Below are 18,769 nucleotides of genomic sequence, written 5' to 3' on the forward strand. Positions count from 1 at the left end.
TTTCATTTCTCTTCTTATAGTCTAATAACCTCAGCAGTGAATAGTACAAACAAAAGGAATGGAAGTTTATCTTAACTTGAATTGCTGGCTTTTTTGTTTTGTCTATAGTAAATAATCATAAACATTATTTTCCACCTTGTATTTAGTTTAACTAGAGGTTTGCAAATAGGTATTTTTATTTGAACCGGAAGACTTACTTAGTCTCTTGTTTTTTTTAGAATGAGATACCACTGCAACATGCCTTACATGCCTACATAGTAGAGTACTACCAAAAGTCACCGGAAAGAGAAATATTTCTATATGGTCATTTGAGACTAAACTTGGGAGAAATGCAGAAAGAGGTAACAACACTTTTATCTGGAAACTAAAGTTCAACATCTAAGAAATGTACTTTCAATGATTTGTTGCTTCTAGAAGACATATTTTTACCAGCTCAGGCCCTTACTGATTATACAGACTCGCATCTTCAAGCTGCATAGCACTGAGGAGGAGGGAGTCTTGCTTAATTTATTGATTATAAAACCTTAGACATTTTCTACAGAGAACCCTTTGTACAAAATGTACAGTAAAACAGGGGTAAGATCTAAAACTTTTATTCTTAGTGTATGGTTGAAAACTGTCTGAACTGACAACATTGAAGAATTCACAAGCTCATCACTCAGGAACTTACAAACAGTACGGCTTATCCAGACTCGTCCGAGAGCACACAAATCAGAAGGAGGAATAGTTATTAATATTAAAGTGATTCTGAGAACCTAGCTAGATACAGCCTCATGATCATTTTTATTAAACATTTTTTCCAGCTGTTCTGTTCTTCCTTAGGCATATCTTTTATACTCTGCTTTAATTTTTTGACAGATTAAATTTCAGTGTTAGTATTATTTATGGGAAAAATTAAACTTCTTTTTTTTCAGGGCTGAATAGCACCTGAGCTTTGAATCTTGTCCCTTCTAATCAGTAGGTCTTTAAAACATTTTTTTTCACTGCAGATACATCAAGCCTTGTCCTTGCTTCACAGTCTGGGCCCTGAAGGAGCTGATGTGAGAAGTGTTGTGTGCTCTGTTTCATGTGCTGTGACACTAAAACTCTATGCAAAAATGTTACATGGTGCACAAGACTATGAGAACCCAAGCACTGGCACAGAAAAGCAAAACTTGCAGGTGGGATTCTTTCAAAATTAATTTATTATTCAATGTTGCTTTTAAAGATGTGGCCATGCTTTTGACTAGTAACTATAGGTGTAACCTCCTCATCAAACAGAAAATATGTGTTTGTCACATTTATTGAGTAAACATTGACAGATACATTGATCATGTTCTTATGAAGGTATGCAGGGCTCTTTACAGAACAAGTTAGGATAATTTTTTTTTCCTGGAATGAACTCATCACCTCTTTCTGCCCTGACCAAAGGACAAATATCTATTTCATTCATGTTCTCAGCTGATCATCACTGATGCTAAGACTTTCATAGGCCAGTTTCAAGGCCTAGGTGGTGCCATCCCACAGGAGATTTAGCCTTTGTTACAGCAGATGGAGAGTAGTGTCACTGGCTATGATCGGGATGAACCTGGATAACAGCTGTCTACTCTGTAGCCCAGACTCATGTTTTCTGTTAAGAAGACCAGGGACTATGCTGTACACCTGAAACTATTATAAAATAATACTGAATGTCAACTGTAATTGAATCATACAATAAAAAAGAATACCAATAACAATAGTGATATTATTAATAAGAGCAGCTTTTACTAAGTCTTTATTATGCACCATTGCCAGGTACCTTATACACATTACTATTAATCTTTACAGCCATTCTGCTAAGTAGGTATTCTTGTTATTCTACTTTATAGATGAGTAACAGTCAGATGACTAATTGGTGGCAAAGCTAGTATGCAAACCCAAGTTTGTTTCCTGCTAGACTGTGCTGCCTTAGTGTGCAGATCACATCTCCCACTAAGCCCTGGTCTTCCACATAGGAACTGGCATGACAGTAAGAAACTTCATTACCCTCCTTGCATTTCTGCTTTGAGATTATAAATAAATAGATACTAGCCATGCCTCCGAACAGGTGTTCATTTGCCACCATTTTAAAAAATGAAAGTATTAGATATAATAAATGCTGGGGCTCTATTTATTTTGAAAAGTCTTCACTACTAAGCAAAAACAATTAGTTGTGCTATTTAGAAAAATAAGTCATATGCTTATTAAAAAGTTTCTTAAAATAATTAAATAAGAATGCATCTATCATGGAGAAATTCTGAGTAGGATGCTTTAAAATGCTATTCTTGCATATCTGAATTTTTATGTTGCCTGTGTGTAGGTTGATATTTTTAAATTCATGTTTTTCTAGGACTTGAAGAAAACACCAACACTAAATGAAGCGGCAGATCTTTGCAGAATGCACTGTCTTAGTGTGACTTGCCTTCAACGTTTACCCCTGTTTCAAAGAGCTAAGAGTAGAATCATTGCTTCTGCTTGGGACAGAACTCTTTTACCATTTCTAAGAATGGTACGTGGACCACATAGAAGTTCACAAATTTTGTAAATTCAATAAGGCAAAAGTTAGAAGGCAGAAGACTTTGCTTTTTCTGATATTACTTTTATTTCTGCATGCACCTTGAAAATTGCTACCAGCAAACAATGCATGTTTTTAGGAAAAATAGTCCAGTCATATATAAAAGTACTAGATGATAAAAAGTCCTTCAACTACATATGAAATGATGCATAATCTGAAGAAATTCAGATAGTTATACAATTTCTTTGAAGAAACAACAATCCTTACTATATATATATACAAAAATAATTAATAAAAATTTTATATCAATTGCATATTTCATCTTATTATTAACTAAAACAGAAAATGAATTAAAACTCATTTGTCAGTTTTTGTGAAACTTCAAAAATCTTTGTTCCCATATTTCAGCAGAGTGCTTTCTAGTTTGATATTTTTGTTTAGTGCAGCGATTTTCAACCTTTTTTTCTCATGGCACACATAAACTACTAAAATTCTGCAGTGCACCAAAAAATATATTTTTTTGCCAATCTGACAAAAAAGAGGTCTACTTTTGATTCTTTCACACCAGATAGATGTTTTTGTGTTGGCCATTGTCATTTTTTTAATTCTACATCTAAGGGAAAAGTGGTCAGTGCTCCTGATCGAATGGGCAGGTATTGCGTGTTTTAAAAATTCCTGCAGTGCACCAGTTGAAAATCACCTGTGTAGTGTATTGCAATCTTATTTTGGATTCAAACTTTAGCTCAAGAAAAAAAGTTGTGTTTTGGAACAAACTTGAACCAAAAAGAACATTACATTTTATTATACTTAAGCCTATAAAAAGTAAAATTATTCCCATTCGTGTTAGCACAGTGAGAGATAAAGGGATGCTAAGTTATGGAAAGCTAGAATAGTCCCTTAGTGAGATATTGAGGAACTCATATAATATAAATTAAGGCATAGTTGTATGGTTGTAACACTGCACTGTTGATTGTATTACCTAGTCATTGTCAGCACAATGATGTTATGTATGCAGGTGACATTTTTATTGTGTATTTAAGAAATCCCATCTGATATGTGATTGTGGTTTATTTGGGCCCTAACTCATTAAATGATGCCATAAGCAACTTTTCATTGAAACTATAGCGATAGCAATGAAATACCTAGTACTTTTCTATGACTTTATTATTTTGAGTCAATGAAGGAACATTTATTTTGCTCATGATTGCAATACATTCAAAAGAATCATTTCATTTTAGAGCACAAGGACTATTGACAGGTATAGATTAGCCATGTTATGTTACAGTTCTAAAAAATGAAGCATAAGGAAAGTAAGTCTTTTGCATAGTCACATATTCTGTCAATGCCAGGAGAGTGGCGCTGTCTTTTCCTATGTACTCTAGTTCCTTTTCCTGAGTTGAAGGCATACATCATATTGAGGAAAGTTTAAGGAAGATATAACCATTTGGGAAGATTTGGGATTATTAAAATATGCATCTCTCTCTTTTTTTTTCAGTTAAAGTATTGTGAATTTTTCACCCTAAAACAATTAAAGTCTAGAAATAATTGGAATATGAATTACGGTGGCCTACCTGACTTAACTGATAATAGTTTGTGCAAAAATATTGCTTATATTATGAAATTGAATATAGTAGAGGTATGTTTTCAATAACTGTATAGTTAAGTTTTTAATTTACTTTTGGTGAGTGGGTGAGAGTTGTATCTGGCAAGTACTGGCAATGAGCTATTTATTATATAACTACAATGAGATAGGAAGCTTTCTTTGCAGATATTTTCTATGGAAAACCTGTATTTTCATAAGAGGTAAATGTTTCCATTGAGGACCTTATAAGAAATTTTTTTTTCCAATACTGTAAGACAATATCAACTATTGGAAAGGCAGAGTTTAAATGGAAGGATATGTGAGCTATACCTAGAACTCTATGATAAATGTTACCATTTGTTGTATATCTTTCTTATATTAGATAATTTGCATATGCTATAAAACAGCACTATAGCTTTGCTGCTGACTGTTTTGGATGAGGTATTGATTCTGTTAAAATGGAAAAGGAGTGTCAGGGGACAGTATTGTGTGAAGAACAGAAACTGCACAGTGCAGACGCCTGGCCCCATTTTCTCCAGCATGGCCTTCAGAACGCCCGAGATGACTCCTGACGCCTTCACCTATCATTGTGGAGCTATGGGCGGGCTGGCTGACTTCTCTTTGACCTACCTGGCTTTGTTAAGAGTGACAGAAAAATACAACAATGCCAGTAACAGTTAAATGATACTTTTAGTTTTTTAAAATAACAATAGTTACATCACGAAAAATATGCCAGAGCCTATTCTGTTTTGTTTTAAGCATCCGATACGAAATTCAGACAAACATGTAAAATAACTCATATACTCAAAAATATAAAACCATGGTCACTATCACTCAAATTTTAGTTATTAACTTGGATCTATATTTTCTTCTGGTTAGGACTAACCCTGGAACTGGGAGAAACGTTGAAAGAGAGCTATCAGAAGCTGTGGAACACGGTTTTGACAGCATCAGGGGATGGTGATTTCGGAGGACCCATGCCCGTGAGGGCAACGTCCAGGCCATTTCTTACACATAAAAAAACATCACCTAGAGGTGCTGACAAGTTTTAAAAGTTGATTTCATTCGGGACAAAAAAAGATTAGTAGTCCAATCCATGTTTAGAAAATGAATCCGAGCCTTTAAAGTTTTACCTTTTTACAGGGTTAGTCCTGTTGATTATTTTCCATAATTAATGGAAAGACAAAAGGAAGACACCTTTTTTTGTCTTCCCACAGCTTTACTTGTTTATTTCTTGGCTTATTTATTTATTATAAGGACATGAGAAAGGGAGCTAACTTTTATTAAATACCCATTCTGCTAGGTACTGTGTATTGCCATTCAAAACAGTCCTATTCATGGTATAATTCATCATGTATTACAGATAAGCTCTTGAGAAGGCCTTAGATCACGTAACAAATTTATGGTAGAAGATTAGAATTCAAATCTGTCTGCACAGCCAGACATAGAAGACATCTTAATAATATCTTTATTGTATTTTCTACAGTAAGTTTTGTTAAGGCTTATATGAAGAAACCAGCTTGTATTTAAGTAGACCTGTGGGGATCGCAATGGGCAGATTAGACCAGCCTATGTATGTGGCACATTCTTATTTGGACTGAATGGAAATAAGTTTCTTTTAAGTTTCAACTAATGACTGAAACAAAGTATTTTATTACTATTTCATTTTATTAATATTGATTATTAAATTTAAAAAATTTACAAAACCCTATTTCTTTTGGTCTCTGGAAAAATAGGCATAGTTCTTACTATGTTTCAGAATAAGTACATTTCTTCACTATTCCTCAAAAGCCTTCAACTTTATTTGAAATGAAATTCTACATCAATTCACTCAATATACATTTACATTTGGGACTTAATAGGTATAATATAAAGTTGATGTAAACATCCTGATTTGCAACAATTCCACTGAAGTATTACTTATTTTGTTTGTTTTTGTATTATTTATTTTGAAATAAATCATGAAAATGTTTAACTTTGTTATTCCAGGAACATTTGCATCACAAGGGTAAATGCTTATGAGTTTTATGTTCAAATATTAATTATATTTCTAAATATTACCAGGATCAAATCAAGAAATTCATAAATTAGGACTCATTCCTCTGAAAGCAGAAATTATAGAAGATTATGCTGGAGATATTTTGTCAGAACTACCTTTTCTAAGCAGGTATTTGTTTGTTTATTTATTTATTTATTTTATAAGCAACTATGCTGGCATTCTGGTATAGTTAACAACAGAGTGGGCATGAGCCAGGCCCAGAATGCCAATAGCTACTGGCTGCTGTTCTCCCTGCAGTGGAACACTTGCCTAGGTACCAGGCAACCGAGGCAGTTGCCTACAGTTGGGGTCTAAGCAGGTATTTAAAGCAAAAAAAGCTACCTATTTGTGATATCACTGGATATAGTGAACTAGATTTATTGTATTTATTGTAAACATATGATTAAAATTTTACATTGGAAGATAATTTTAATGAATTTTGCTTTATATATGATTATTGTAATTTTTAAACATCTTATAAATCTTCCTTAAATAACCTTTTTTCATTTCTCTCATATAGAGACATCTCCTTTACCTTTTTCTCTGTAATAGGTGTGACAAGTTAAGGGTATAATTAATGGGTGGCTGAGGTGTGGTGGTGGTGGTGGCAGCCAAAACATAGAAATTAAAGGATAAATATGAATGAATCATCATTGTGAAACTTGAAATCATCAAGACGATGGGAGAAGAAAATGGGTGGGGGAGAAAGACAGTTTGCTAGGTTTATACCTTCAGTGAAAGAAAGGGAATAAGAGGAGGATAACTCTCTTAACAAAGAAGGGTTGTCAATGCTGAACTGGGTGAGGCTGCATGAAATATACTTGTACTAGAATGTATTCATTGTCTACACAAAATTCAATTTATCTCTGTGTCCTACATTTCTATTTGCTAATTCTATGAATCTCATTCCAGAGTCCCATATTTCAATGTAATAGAAAGGAGAACAGATGTCCTGAAGTAGCGAAGATGAGTGAGGAGGGTATTCCCTTGTCTTTAGACCCAATAGTAAGGGAGGGATGGGAAAAACAAAGAGCAAGCAATTAAAAAAAAAAAGTAGACAAGTCCTCAGGGAAGAGTCAGATCTTAGAGAAAGCTGGGTGAAGGGAATATTCAAAGAAGATTTTACAGACAGACAGCATTACAAATGACAGTCTCTAAATTTTAGAAGATGTAGTGAAATGATTTAGTTGGGTTATGGAAGTAGATTAATAGGAAAATTATAGTCTGGTAAGGATGAAGGGTGACCTTGTAATCGTAGACTTTAAATGAAAAATGAGATAAACAGAGATACCTGATTTGATGGAATTGTGGTTCTGAAGGTGGTTTAGGTAGTTCAAATGTTGACCATCATGCTAGGGATATATCTTTTAGGCAGCTAATGGTGATGAAACCGTTAACTGCCTAAGGTGATGAGACCATTAAATATGGTGGGGGAGTGTGGACACTGGTGGTCTCACAAGGAGACTGGAGCGTGTGGAAGTAAAAGTGTTTCTACAATAGCATATATGAAAGACAAAACTGAACATTGTGAAAATAACAAATTATTTTGTAAGTGTTATATATTTTTGAAATATGTATATACTTTTTCAAAAATGAAATTCTATCTCTAGAAGACACAATGCAACAAAATAAATTCCAAGTGAATAGAAATCTAAATGTGAAATTCAACAGTCATACCTGTGGAAAAAATATAAGAAAATATCTTTATGACTCAAGGTAGAGGTATCAGAGCATTTAAATGCTATATAAAACATGTCATTTAAAAATGGTATTGACAATATTAAAATTAAATACAGCAATACAAAAAATGTTGGAGATGTTTAGAATATATGTAACCAGAATAGGATTAATATAAATAATTTAGTGTAAAGAATTCCTATAGTTCATTAGAAAATTATGAATGAGACAAAAGAAAAGGAGGGAAAGAATAGGAACAGTTAATTCATAGGCAAGCAAGTATGGTAATAGCCAATACAACTTTGAAAAGGTGTTTAACTTCATTGTCAGTCAAGGAAATAAATATTAAAACTACAATTAGCTGTTATTCAACACCATTTTGGTAAAATTTATAAGACTAAGTGATGCCAAAGATGTGTAGCAATGGAAACAATGCTTCCATCTCCAGAACTGATTCCTCTTACAATTAGAAGTTTGTGTCCTTTGACCAATATCTTTCTATTTTGCCCATCCCCAGTCTCTGGCAGCCACCATTCTACTCTCTGTTTCTATGAGCTTGGCTTTTCAAAAAATGCCACATAAAAGTGAGATCATATGATATTTGTCGTTCTCAGTTTATTTCCCTTAGCATACAAGTGCTCCCTAGGTCCACCCATGTTGTCTCAAGTGGCAGAATCTCCTTCTTTTTAATGACTGAAGACTATTCCATTGTGAATGTTTATCTATAAATCCATCTATCAATTTCTTTCTTTCTCTCTATCTCATTTTTTATCCATTGGCCTGTCATTAGATACTCAGATTGTTTCCATGTCTTGGCTATTATGTTTCCTGAACACAGTAGTCCCACCTCACAGCCTTTCTACTTGCTGTTCTATTTGCTTGAAATAGTCTGACTCAGACAACCCTCAGCCCATTGCTCAAACACCTTCTCAGCAAGGCTTTTTCCTGACCATTCCTCCTAAAAATCATACCATCTCTTCCTCACTATCCTGTCTCCCTGCCTTATTTTCCTCCTTCATGCTTGTCCCCATCTGGCATAGTATTGGATACACAAGTCATGTGCTGTATGACATTTCAGTCAACAATGACTGCATATACAGCAGTGTTCCTATAAGATGATAATGGTTTATAAAAAAAAGTTCTTTTGTGATGTTGAAAGTAAAGGCTGGACCCAGCTACAATGTTGAATTTACTGCAGGATCTGGGTGGTTTAAACAGACAAGGAGGCTCAGCATGCTGTCTTGTACCTGCCCAAGATGTTGGCCCTGAGTTGGCAAGGGAGTGAGCTAGAGAGCAGGAGGGAGAGCAGGAGCCTGTCCCTCCCAGGACCCAGCATACCCTGCGTACCCAGGACCCTGCAAGCCCCTGCATACCCACATGCATGCACATGCACACGCACTCATGTGCACGAACTCATTTCCTTTCCTTTTCTGGTTATCTCTTTTCTCCTAGTCCTTTTCTGCTCTCCCTCTCTGTCCTATCCCTTCTCCTTTTTATTATTTCTCTTCTTGAACTTTATATCTTTGGGTTGCTTTCAATCTCTACTCTCCCTTACTCTTTCTCCCTCTTCCTGACATCCTCCCTCTGAAGGCACCACCCTCCACAGTCCTCTCCATGTCCTTGAAAGTGCGGGTGTGTGCGCACACGTTATCGTTTATACCATACTTTTACTGTACCTTTTCTATGTTTAGAATCACAAATACTTAACCATTGTGTTATAATTCAGCACAGTGACATGCTTTGCAGCAGTAGGTTATAACATATAGCCTAGGGATGCAGTAGGCTATACCACCTAGGCTTGTGTAAGTGAATTCTGTGATATTCACACAATGAGGAAACTGCCTAACAAGGCATTTCTCAGAACATATCTCATCATTAAGTGACACATGACAGTATTTTATCTTTATATTTCTTTGTTGTCTGTAAACCTCTGTTAGACTATATAAAATCCACAGACATTTTTTGACATTTTTAAAAAGTCTGTTTTGCTCATTATCATATTTGTAGCATCTAGAAGAGTGCCTGGGACATGGCAGGAACTCAGTTAATATCTTGGAATAAATGAATAGTGTGTTCATGGGTGTCACTTATTCTCTATTTTTCCCTCTATGCTTGACATATTTTACAAGTACACACATACACCCAAGCAAACTAAAATAATGCAGAAATGTCTCTCAACTTTAGAAATACCATCTCTTGTAGGTAATGCTACATGCACTTCATTACTATTTGGTGCATAATTCAATCTCACATACAAATAAATTCTTAATATGCATTTTTTATTGCTACAGAGATAACATTTCTATGGATACTTTTGCCCACTTCTTGACTATTTCTTCATGGGATTCATTAAAACCATACTTTTGTTCACGTATGATTATAAAAGTAAGGGGAGAGACCCATGAAATAAATTCATGGCTTATGGTAAAAACTAAAAAAAAAATGTATGTGTTTTATAATATATGCTCTTTGATTTTTTTGCCAGTGATGACCCAGCTATTACATCTCTTTCTAAGAAGAAAGAATTTGATGAACTCATACACTGGCATTCTTCTAGACCGCTCAGTAATGATTTTGAAAGGATGATGTGCAGGAGTGGTGGTAAGTATAGTATCATCAACATTTTCAATATTCTTACATATTGAAGAATTTATCCTTATATATAAGGAAAAATGACTCCTCTGAGATTGATGAAATCTAATGTATAGTCTTCTCCTTCTGTCTCTCAGTCCACCATACAAATTTCCAATACCTTTCACGTCAGAACCAGGAAGAAGCTAGTTTTTATAGTATGAAAAATGAGATTTCTATCCATCTGTTGGATAGTTATTTGGGGAAGTTATTCTTTGGGGAAGTTAACTTTGGGGAAGTTACATCTGGTGGGGAAGTTATTTTGTTGAGACAGGATCTCTTAAAAAATTTTTTCTTGGGTTGCTACAACAAATTACTTTTTGTTATTTTAAATGATCCTTTGGTTCTTTGTTCCTCTCAATGAAAAATTCCTGTTGTGTTATGAGATCCAATACCTTCACTAATCATATTATATTTTCATTATTTGCCCAAATTACTAATTCTATTAACTACTTGGTTTAAAATACTGTTTAGTAATTGTTAATTAAATGAAATGTCATATATATTCAAATAACTTAGTAATTATTTTGGCAGTGAGTTATTATGGGCCAATACAGTTTTCTAATCTTGTTATCTTCTTGATTTCAGTAAGTTATTATGGGCCAATACAGTTTCTAATCTTGTTATCTTCTTAATTTAAAACTGGTACATGCTCATCAGTATCAGAAAATTAAAAATCAGTAGCACACAATTAGGATTCCTTATATATTGGGAAGTGGTAGCCATATTGGCATTGCAGGTCTCTGACATACTCATGCAGCATCTATCTTATAAACTGAGAATTACTATGAGCCCAGCTTTGGGCTGGGCTCCAGGTACCCAGCTGGGAACATGAAAGATATGTTCTTGCTCTTGCAGTGCACACAGTCTAGCAGGGAAAGCGGGTGTTAAACAAACCATTACAGAGATACTTACTTAAAATTATGGCGAATACTACAATCTGGGGCAAACAGTGTGAAGCGAGTCAGCTCAAGGGTTTGGGAAATTTTTCAGCCAAATCTGAAAGTGGAAGATAGTTAGCTGGGTGTGTGTGTTAGTGGTGAGGACCAATAGGAAAGTTGCCAGAGAGCCTGTAGTGCAGAGCCATGTGAGATGAGTCTGAATCATGCGGGGTTTAGTGGGGATTTTGAATGATAGGAGAGCAACAGGAAACCGCTGGAATGTTCAGACCACACGAGCAACATGCTCATGTTTACATTGACTCTGGCAGCAGTGTGGTACGTCCCTGTTAGTTGTGTCCAGTTCTGCTGCAGACGAAGAGGAGTCTGCACATTGGTACTTCCTGGTTCCAGAGTCCATTCTATGACATTCCCTGGAATTTGATTAGTTGTTTTAGTCAAATATTTCTGACCTAATTTGGGGCTAGTTTTCAGAGACTCTGTTTCTAAATTGGAAGCTCCTGTGGAGTATTCATGTCCTTTGTTCTTGACCCAGTGCCATCAAAAATGCCAAAGGGCTGAGGTTTCTTTTAGTTTCGATGTCCTGGAAGAGAAGTAAAGCATAAGGTCACCATTGATTTATTTTTTAAGATGTACCCATGAGATTTATAGATTGTAACAAAGTGAAAATGCAAATGACAGACACTGATTTAAATTCTACTATGTTATTTACATATGGCTCAAATAATTTCAATTTCTATATCTCAATCTCTAACATGTCTGTAATTATTAGATTAGTGCAAGTTTTAGGGGATTTGTTAAAGGCTTTTTCATAAATGCTTTCTAAATGAAATTCATGTTCACAAATAGCATTGTCAGTCTATTTTAATAATGTATTTATTTCCTACAGCTAATTCCAAAGATGCCAAAGAACGAAGGGAAATACAGAAATTACAGTGTTTTTATCACCTCTTTGGAAAATCTATGATAGGAAGTAACAGATCAGTAAGTGTTATAAGAGGAAAAGATCTGCCACCTCCAGAAAACTCTTCAGTGCAAAAGAAAAAAACCCACCAGGTACAGTCTTGATCTATGGGGGCTCAGTCAAGTGCGGGTCCTAAGACTCCATACATTCCGTGAGAGACCTTCCTTAACAATATCCCAGTGTTGTGTGCATTGGTAATCTCATGTGTTGTTAGAGAAGAACAAAACCCACATTTTCCTAAAAAAAAAAACCTGTCAAATCAAGTATACTCTAAATACTAACCATGAGTTAACAAATATACTTTTAAAATACTTGTAAAATGAAAAAAAAAGTGAAATGAAGAAAACAAAATCCTAATACAATTTTAGCATTTTGGTAGTCATTTTCCCTTCATGTTATTGAAAATCTTTCAAAACACATTTTTTGTGACTGTATAATCCATAGTGTGTCATGCTGTTATTAGTTTAATTCTTTCTTTTGAAATATACAAAAACAGGTAAGAAAAAAGGGAAGGGAATGGAAGTCTGTTCTCACTTCCCACAGATAAACAGTATTAATATATTGACATACATCCTTTCAGTCATATTTATTCATGATGTGTTTTTCCCCCCAAAAATCCCTCTATCTACTTTCAAGCTATTTCCCTACCTATCAATATATAATAGACATTTTCCTGTGTTATTAAATGTTTCCACTATAGCACATTGCTTTCCAAATTTTAAACAGCTTGTTTGAAAAAGAGTATAAAGGGTCAAACATATTTAGTACACTTAGATTATCTAGAAAAGAATTTTAAAAATCACTAAAATTTTGCCCCACCCCCCAAATTACTTTTGTTGACTGTCTGGTGACTATCCTTCCAGGTTTTTCAACCTATAAACATTTTTCTTCTGGGAATCACTGGGCAAACATTACATGTGTTTTTCTCTAAAGCATAGCTTGCTACTCTCTTGGCCAGTTTTTGCCTAGTTTTATAAAACATAAATATTCCAACTGGATATTAGTTTGAAATGGTTTTTTAGACCCCACCTCACAGACTTGGAATGCCAGAAGACCGGTTTTTCACATAATGATTTAATACTATAATAGCTGAGGATAGAAAGAAGGGAAAGTTGAATTGTCATTTTTATACGAATATAGATGTTTGCATTTAATTATTCAGGACCCCAACATCCTCTGTGATGTGCTACTTCAATGTGCTAAATGTAAACTAATGACCTGAGGTTATTAAATATTACTTTCAAAAAAATACCAAATGTGAAATACATTCTCTTCTTGCTGCATCTATTGAGAGGATAAAGACCATTCTCTGCAATCAGACTACTGACATTCTAGAAAGTGTCAACATCACTCTAAAGGGACACACAGTTATTGTGAAAGGCCCCAGAGGCAGCATGCACAGGATATCAGTCACATCAACCTAGAACTCAGTCACCTTGGAAAGAAAAGAAGAGACTCAGATTGACCATGTAGTGGGAAATAGAAAGGAAATGGCTACTGTTTGCACTACCGGCAGTCATATACAGAAGATGATCAAGGATGTTACCCTGGGCTTTCATTAAAAGATGAAGTCTGTGTGTGTTCACTTCCCCATCAATGTTGGTATTTAGGAGGATGGTTCTCTTGCTGAAATCTGAAATTTTGAGGATAAAAAATACATTCACAGAGTTCAGATGAGGTCAGGTGCTGTTTGTGCAATACGTAAAGCCTAGAAAGATGAATGAGTTCTTAGAGGAAGTGACATTGAACTTGCTTTGATTCAGCAAGCCACAACAGTTAAAAACCAAGGATATCAGAACAATTTTGAATGGTATTGATGTTTCTAGAAAGGGAACAGTTCAACAACCAGCTGATGAATAAGATTTAAGTTGTCCAGCTACAGGAATAGCAAGGTGTCAAATGATTTCCCACACTTATTCTTGGTATTTTAAAGATGCAATTAAAGCCATGTATTGAAAAAAATCAAATGGATTATCATGAAAATATTTGTTTTATTGTTGGCTCTTCCTATTTTTTTGTTTTTTTAGAAGACGAATGCAGAAAAAATCATTGAAGAAAATCAAAAGAGACAGCTAGCTAAACTAGAGAAAAAAGAGGAAGAAAGATGGAATAACTTGTCTGAATATATTGAAAAGGAAATTAAAGAAAATCCTAACTCTGGAATAAAAAGACTAGAAGATTTTATCCAAACATGCCCTGTTAAGTCTGTAAAATTTGCTGCAGAAATGGTAGGATTGGATGCCTGTTTCAAATTATGGGTGGAACACTGTTCAAAACCAGGTGTGTAAACCATTAATTTTAGAAATTGCTTGAAATATTAATTAAAGGTCAGTAAGAACAGAGCAAAAGAATTGATATTGGCCACATATGCTGATTTTTTCTGGCCTATATGACCTCGGGAATTCTTTGATGCCCAAAGAGTAGGAACATCTCTTTTTGTTTGATCCACTAATAACATTAGGGCCATTTGTGCATCTGATAGGTATTGGTGAGTAGATTTAATTTGAACTTCAATTTAGTAAACAGTTCTTCAATGTCAGTCATGAGCTAACTGCCTTATTAGGTGTCCACGTGGCTTCTGAAGAGAAGAGCATAGGACCCACTCTAGAGGTGCATCGTGTGGTAACTACCACCAAAGCTGCACCCAGTACATTCTCATGTAAAGTCATCTATAGGTTCTGTGACTTTAAGCAAAACAACGTATAGTGAAACTAATTTTACCACCGAATTATTGATAGTAACAAGAGTTAAGTTTGCAAGCATCTCATTAACGCTGTAATGAAACAACATTGAACAAGATGATGTTATCCAAGGACCTACTATGTATACATATATAAATTCTCACAATTCTCTGAGGCAGGTTTCATTACACTGGTATTGCACCTAAGAAACGGAGGTTCCAGTAGAACAAGTTATGTGCCCAAATATCAGTGACAGAGCAAGAACTTTAATACAACATTCTTACTCCAAAGTGTATGCACAATTTAAGTAATTAGTTAAATTAGGGCACAACAATGTTTAGATGAGGGCCAGAAAAATTCATATTTTTCATTGGAGGGAAGATGAAAAGTATTTATCTTTTAATTGTGGTCATAGGAAAGTAAATATTAAAAAATAAAATATGGAATAGCCTTCTCTTAAAAATGTCAATTCATTCCACTCTCTGTATTAATCCTTACAATTAATAATAATGGTTGCCATTATTGTATCATCATGTGTGAATTAATTTACTTAATCTCAGTAATAACCACACGAGGTAAGACCTATTATTAGTATCTCATTATCTATCTAAAGAAGACAAAGCTTAGAGATGTAACTTTCAAGTTCCTATGACAAGTACAGGTAACTTAAATTTGAATTTCAGATAAATAGCATTTTTAAAAAATATATATCATAAAATATATATCCCAAACAGGATCTTTTGTATTTTTGTTTGCTAATGCTGGCAATACTACTCTAACTTGAAGCCACACTCTTAACTGCTGTGCAGTTGACTAGTCACTATGAATTCCTAAATTTTTATGAGTGATTCCTATGAGTATGCTTGGTTTCCTTATACTGCAATAAAATTAAATAATGTTTGGGGATATTATTATCGATACTGTGTGTAACTTAAGTTATTCATGCCAATGTTTTTTTTAAATAGAAGCAGTACCCAGAGATATAAACATAATAATTAACTTGATGAAAAGGATTCACATAATTCATGAAAAATATTCTGAACTATTACAAAATACACATCGACAAAAAATAGCCAAATATCTAAAATATATTGGATTTGACAACTTGGCACACTTACTATGTCCTCAGGTAGAGTTCTTTGGGTAAAATAATTTGAACAATGGTGTGTCCTCATTAGATAGCTTCTTATAAAAGTATTTTATCTACTAAAGGTGCCGTTTTAAGATTGGCAAGAGTCCCTTAATTGAAACACAAGTTTTATTGAGTGTGTGTGTGTGTGGGGGGGGGCTTGTTCATATTTAACAACTATCAAAGATTATACTGAATTATAGTTAAAAGATGAATTTCATATTGTATTTTATTTTTATTAGATGGAACATAGTATTGTACATAAAACAGTATTTAGAAATTATAGTAAAGATGTATCTATATCTTCATTGTTAACTCTAAACAATGTGAAACATGAAATAGTAATCTTGTTGAAGCAAACTACAACATGATTGATAATAATTTTTTACCCAGATTTAAAATTTTAAGTATAAAAATCTAATCTGTCATACTTATTTTAGGTGCAGGAATCAGGTACCAAGAAGAATGTTTCTAAATATTCCATTCACATGGGGGCGGCTCGGTTTCAGTTAACATACATGGGCCCCTACTTATTTCGAGAAGAAAGAAGTGATCCAGATTCCAGAGTGCGTCATTTCATACCAGACACGTGGCAGGTACTCACGGAAAAAAACCCAACTGCCTGGAGGAGCCAAGAAACTTGATGGAGGCAGTTGGTTCAGATCTCACTGCGTTCAACAAGTTTGGGATGTGTAAATCACTTTAGAATACAACATACTGACAATGAAAATAAATCGTGTCTTTGCTGAAGACATAAAGGAATAAAGAAAAGAGTCCACTGAAATGAAAAAAAAATTGGTTGTATTAAATGATAGAGACTGAATTAAGAATTAACTGTAGTTAGACTGCTCTTATCAATTAAACTATAAAATTTTTATCCACATCAGTTTAATGTAAAAATGTAGTATCTGGTGTTTAATGATATATATTTGGTGAGAGTTTACTGTTTTCTGAAAGTAGTGATGCTTTCAGATTGTCCCAAGTTAAACAATGGAGTCATTCACAATATATCATGGTAAATAATGAGAAATATATAGCCCATTACCTATGTTCATGTTTTTTAAACTGCTATTTTCTACACTGTATTCATTTGTTGACCCTTTATTTATAAACAGAAAAATGGAACTCGAAAGAACAGTAGATTTTGGTAATTTGATTTTAGTCTGAGTTTCCCCGACTCAAGCTAAAAAGAATGCAGAGAGTTGAGCTGCACGGTACCCTGGGCAGACAGACCCCTTTGTGATGATGTCTGTATATTTGGGGATTTTATCCAAGTTTTAAGTGAAGAATTTTTTAGTAGAAAGTGTGATGTGAATTAAGTAATTTCCAAATAACAAAAAATGGTGATTCCCTTAACTATCTGCCATCTTGAACACTAACTACTGTGTCTCAGAAGGAACTGTGAATACTAATTTGCTGTCAAGTTGCCTTTAAATTAAAATTCAACACTAAATGTGTATTTTCAAAATAAAATGTGATTTCTTTTTATACAGAGGGAACTTCTTGATGTTGTAGATAATAATGAATCTGCTGTAATTGTTGCCCCGACTTCATCAGGGAAAACCTATGCTTCTTACTACTGCATGGAGAAAATCCTGAGAGAGAGCGATGACGGGGTGGTTGTGTACGTGGCTCCAACCAAGGTATTGTATCCATAGGACACTAAATACCTTACAAAACTTTTCTCCACTATAGTTGTGTCCTGAATCCCAGGGAGGTACTAGAGTGCAGAGGTTCCAGCATTGCAGTCATGGATTCGAGTGCTTTCATGCTGTGTGATTTTGAGCCAGTTTCTTACCTTAGTTTCTCTACATGTAAAAAGAGGATAATAATGCTTATATTATACAGTGGTCCCCCCTTATTCATGGTTTTGCTTTCCATGGTTTTTGTTACCTATGATTAACCATGGTCCAAAAGTATTAATTGGAAAATTCCAGAAGTAAACAATTCATAAGGTTAAATTGTGTGCTGTTCTGAATAGCTTGATGAAATCTCGTACCATCCCATTCTGTCCTGCCCAAGACCTGAAGCATTCCTTTTCCAGGGTATCTGTGCTATATGCATTCCCCCTCTATTAATCACTTAGCGGCCCTCTCCATTATTAGGTTAGCTGTCATAACACTGCAGTACTTGTGTTCATTAACATCATTTTACCAAATAATGGCCCCAAAGTGCAAAATTAGTGATGGCGGCAATTTGGATATGCCAAAGAGAAGGCATGAAGTACTTCCTTTGAGTGAAATGGTAGGCATGCATAGGAAAAAAGATAACACTGTGTGTAAGGTTCACTGCTATGCATGGTTTCTGGCATCCATTGGGAGTCTAGCAACACATACTCTGAGGATAAAGGGGGGCTGCTGGACTTTAATTCTAAGCATCGAGATGATGAATGCAAAACACCTAAAATAATCTTGGGTGTCAATATTGATCAGTAAGTGATTCCCTTTGCCCTTATTTTTTTTATAATTTATTTTATTGCTTAAACTCCCTTTGGTCCAGCAATTATTAAAAATCGGGATTTAACACCTTTGAGAAGTTTGCTGAAAGAGAAAATATGATTCAGTGCCAGGGATAAGGTAGTGTAGAGAGGTGCATAAGAAACAGCAGGAGAGAAAAGCAGCCACTGTCTGTGGAATCACCCCCTGATTATTACAGG

At 34.7% G+C, this 18,769-nt stretch overlaps 1 protein-coding gene across 1 annotated transcript in view; it reads left to right on the forward strand.

The window, feature by feature from the left end:
* The window catches only part of LOC123814065 (probable ATP-dependent RNA helicase DDX60), a 78,042-nt gene that overhangs the window by 13,264 nt on the left and 46,009 nt on the right, over window positions 1-18,769 (forward strand). The window contains 13 exon segments of the mRNA XM_045831625.1: window positions 219-341; window positions 990-1,160; window positions 2,348-2,506; window positions 4,008-4,119; window positions 4,122-4,148; window positions 4,974-5,129; window positions 6,159-6,261; window positions 10,295-10,410; window positions 12,229-12,395; window positions 14,331-14,583; window positions 15,950-16,113; window positions 16,554-16,709; window positions 17,607-17,756. Coding sequence (XP_045687581.1) covers window positions 219-341; window positions 990-1,160; window positions 2,348-2,506; window positions 4,008-4,119; window positions 4,122-4,148; window positions 4,974-5,129; window positions 6,159-6,261; window positions 10,295-10,410; window positions 12,229-12,395; window positions 14,331-14,583; window positions 15,950-16,113; window positions 16,554-16,709; window positions 17,607-17,756 — 1,857 coding nt within the window.

This window comes from Phyllostomus hastatus, unplaced genomic scaffold (genome assembly GCF_019186645.2).
Source record: "Phyllostomus hastatus isolate PE091 unplaced genomic scaffold, TTU_PhHast_1.1 phas_contig_159, whole genome shotgun sequence".
Taxonomy (NCBI): Eukaryota; Metazoa; Chordata; class Mammalia; order Chiroptera; family Phyllostomidae; genus Phyllostomus; species Phyllostomus hastatus.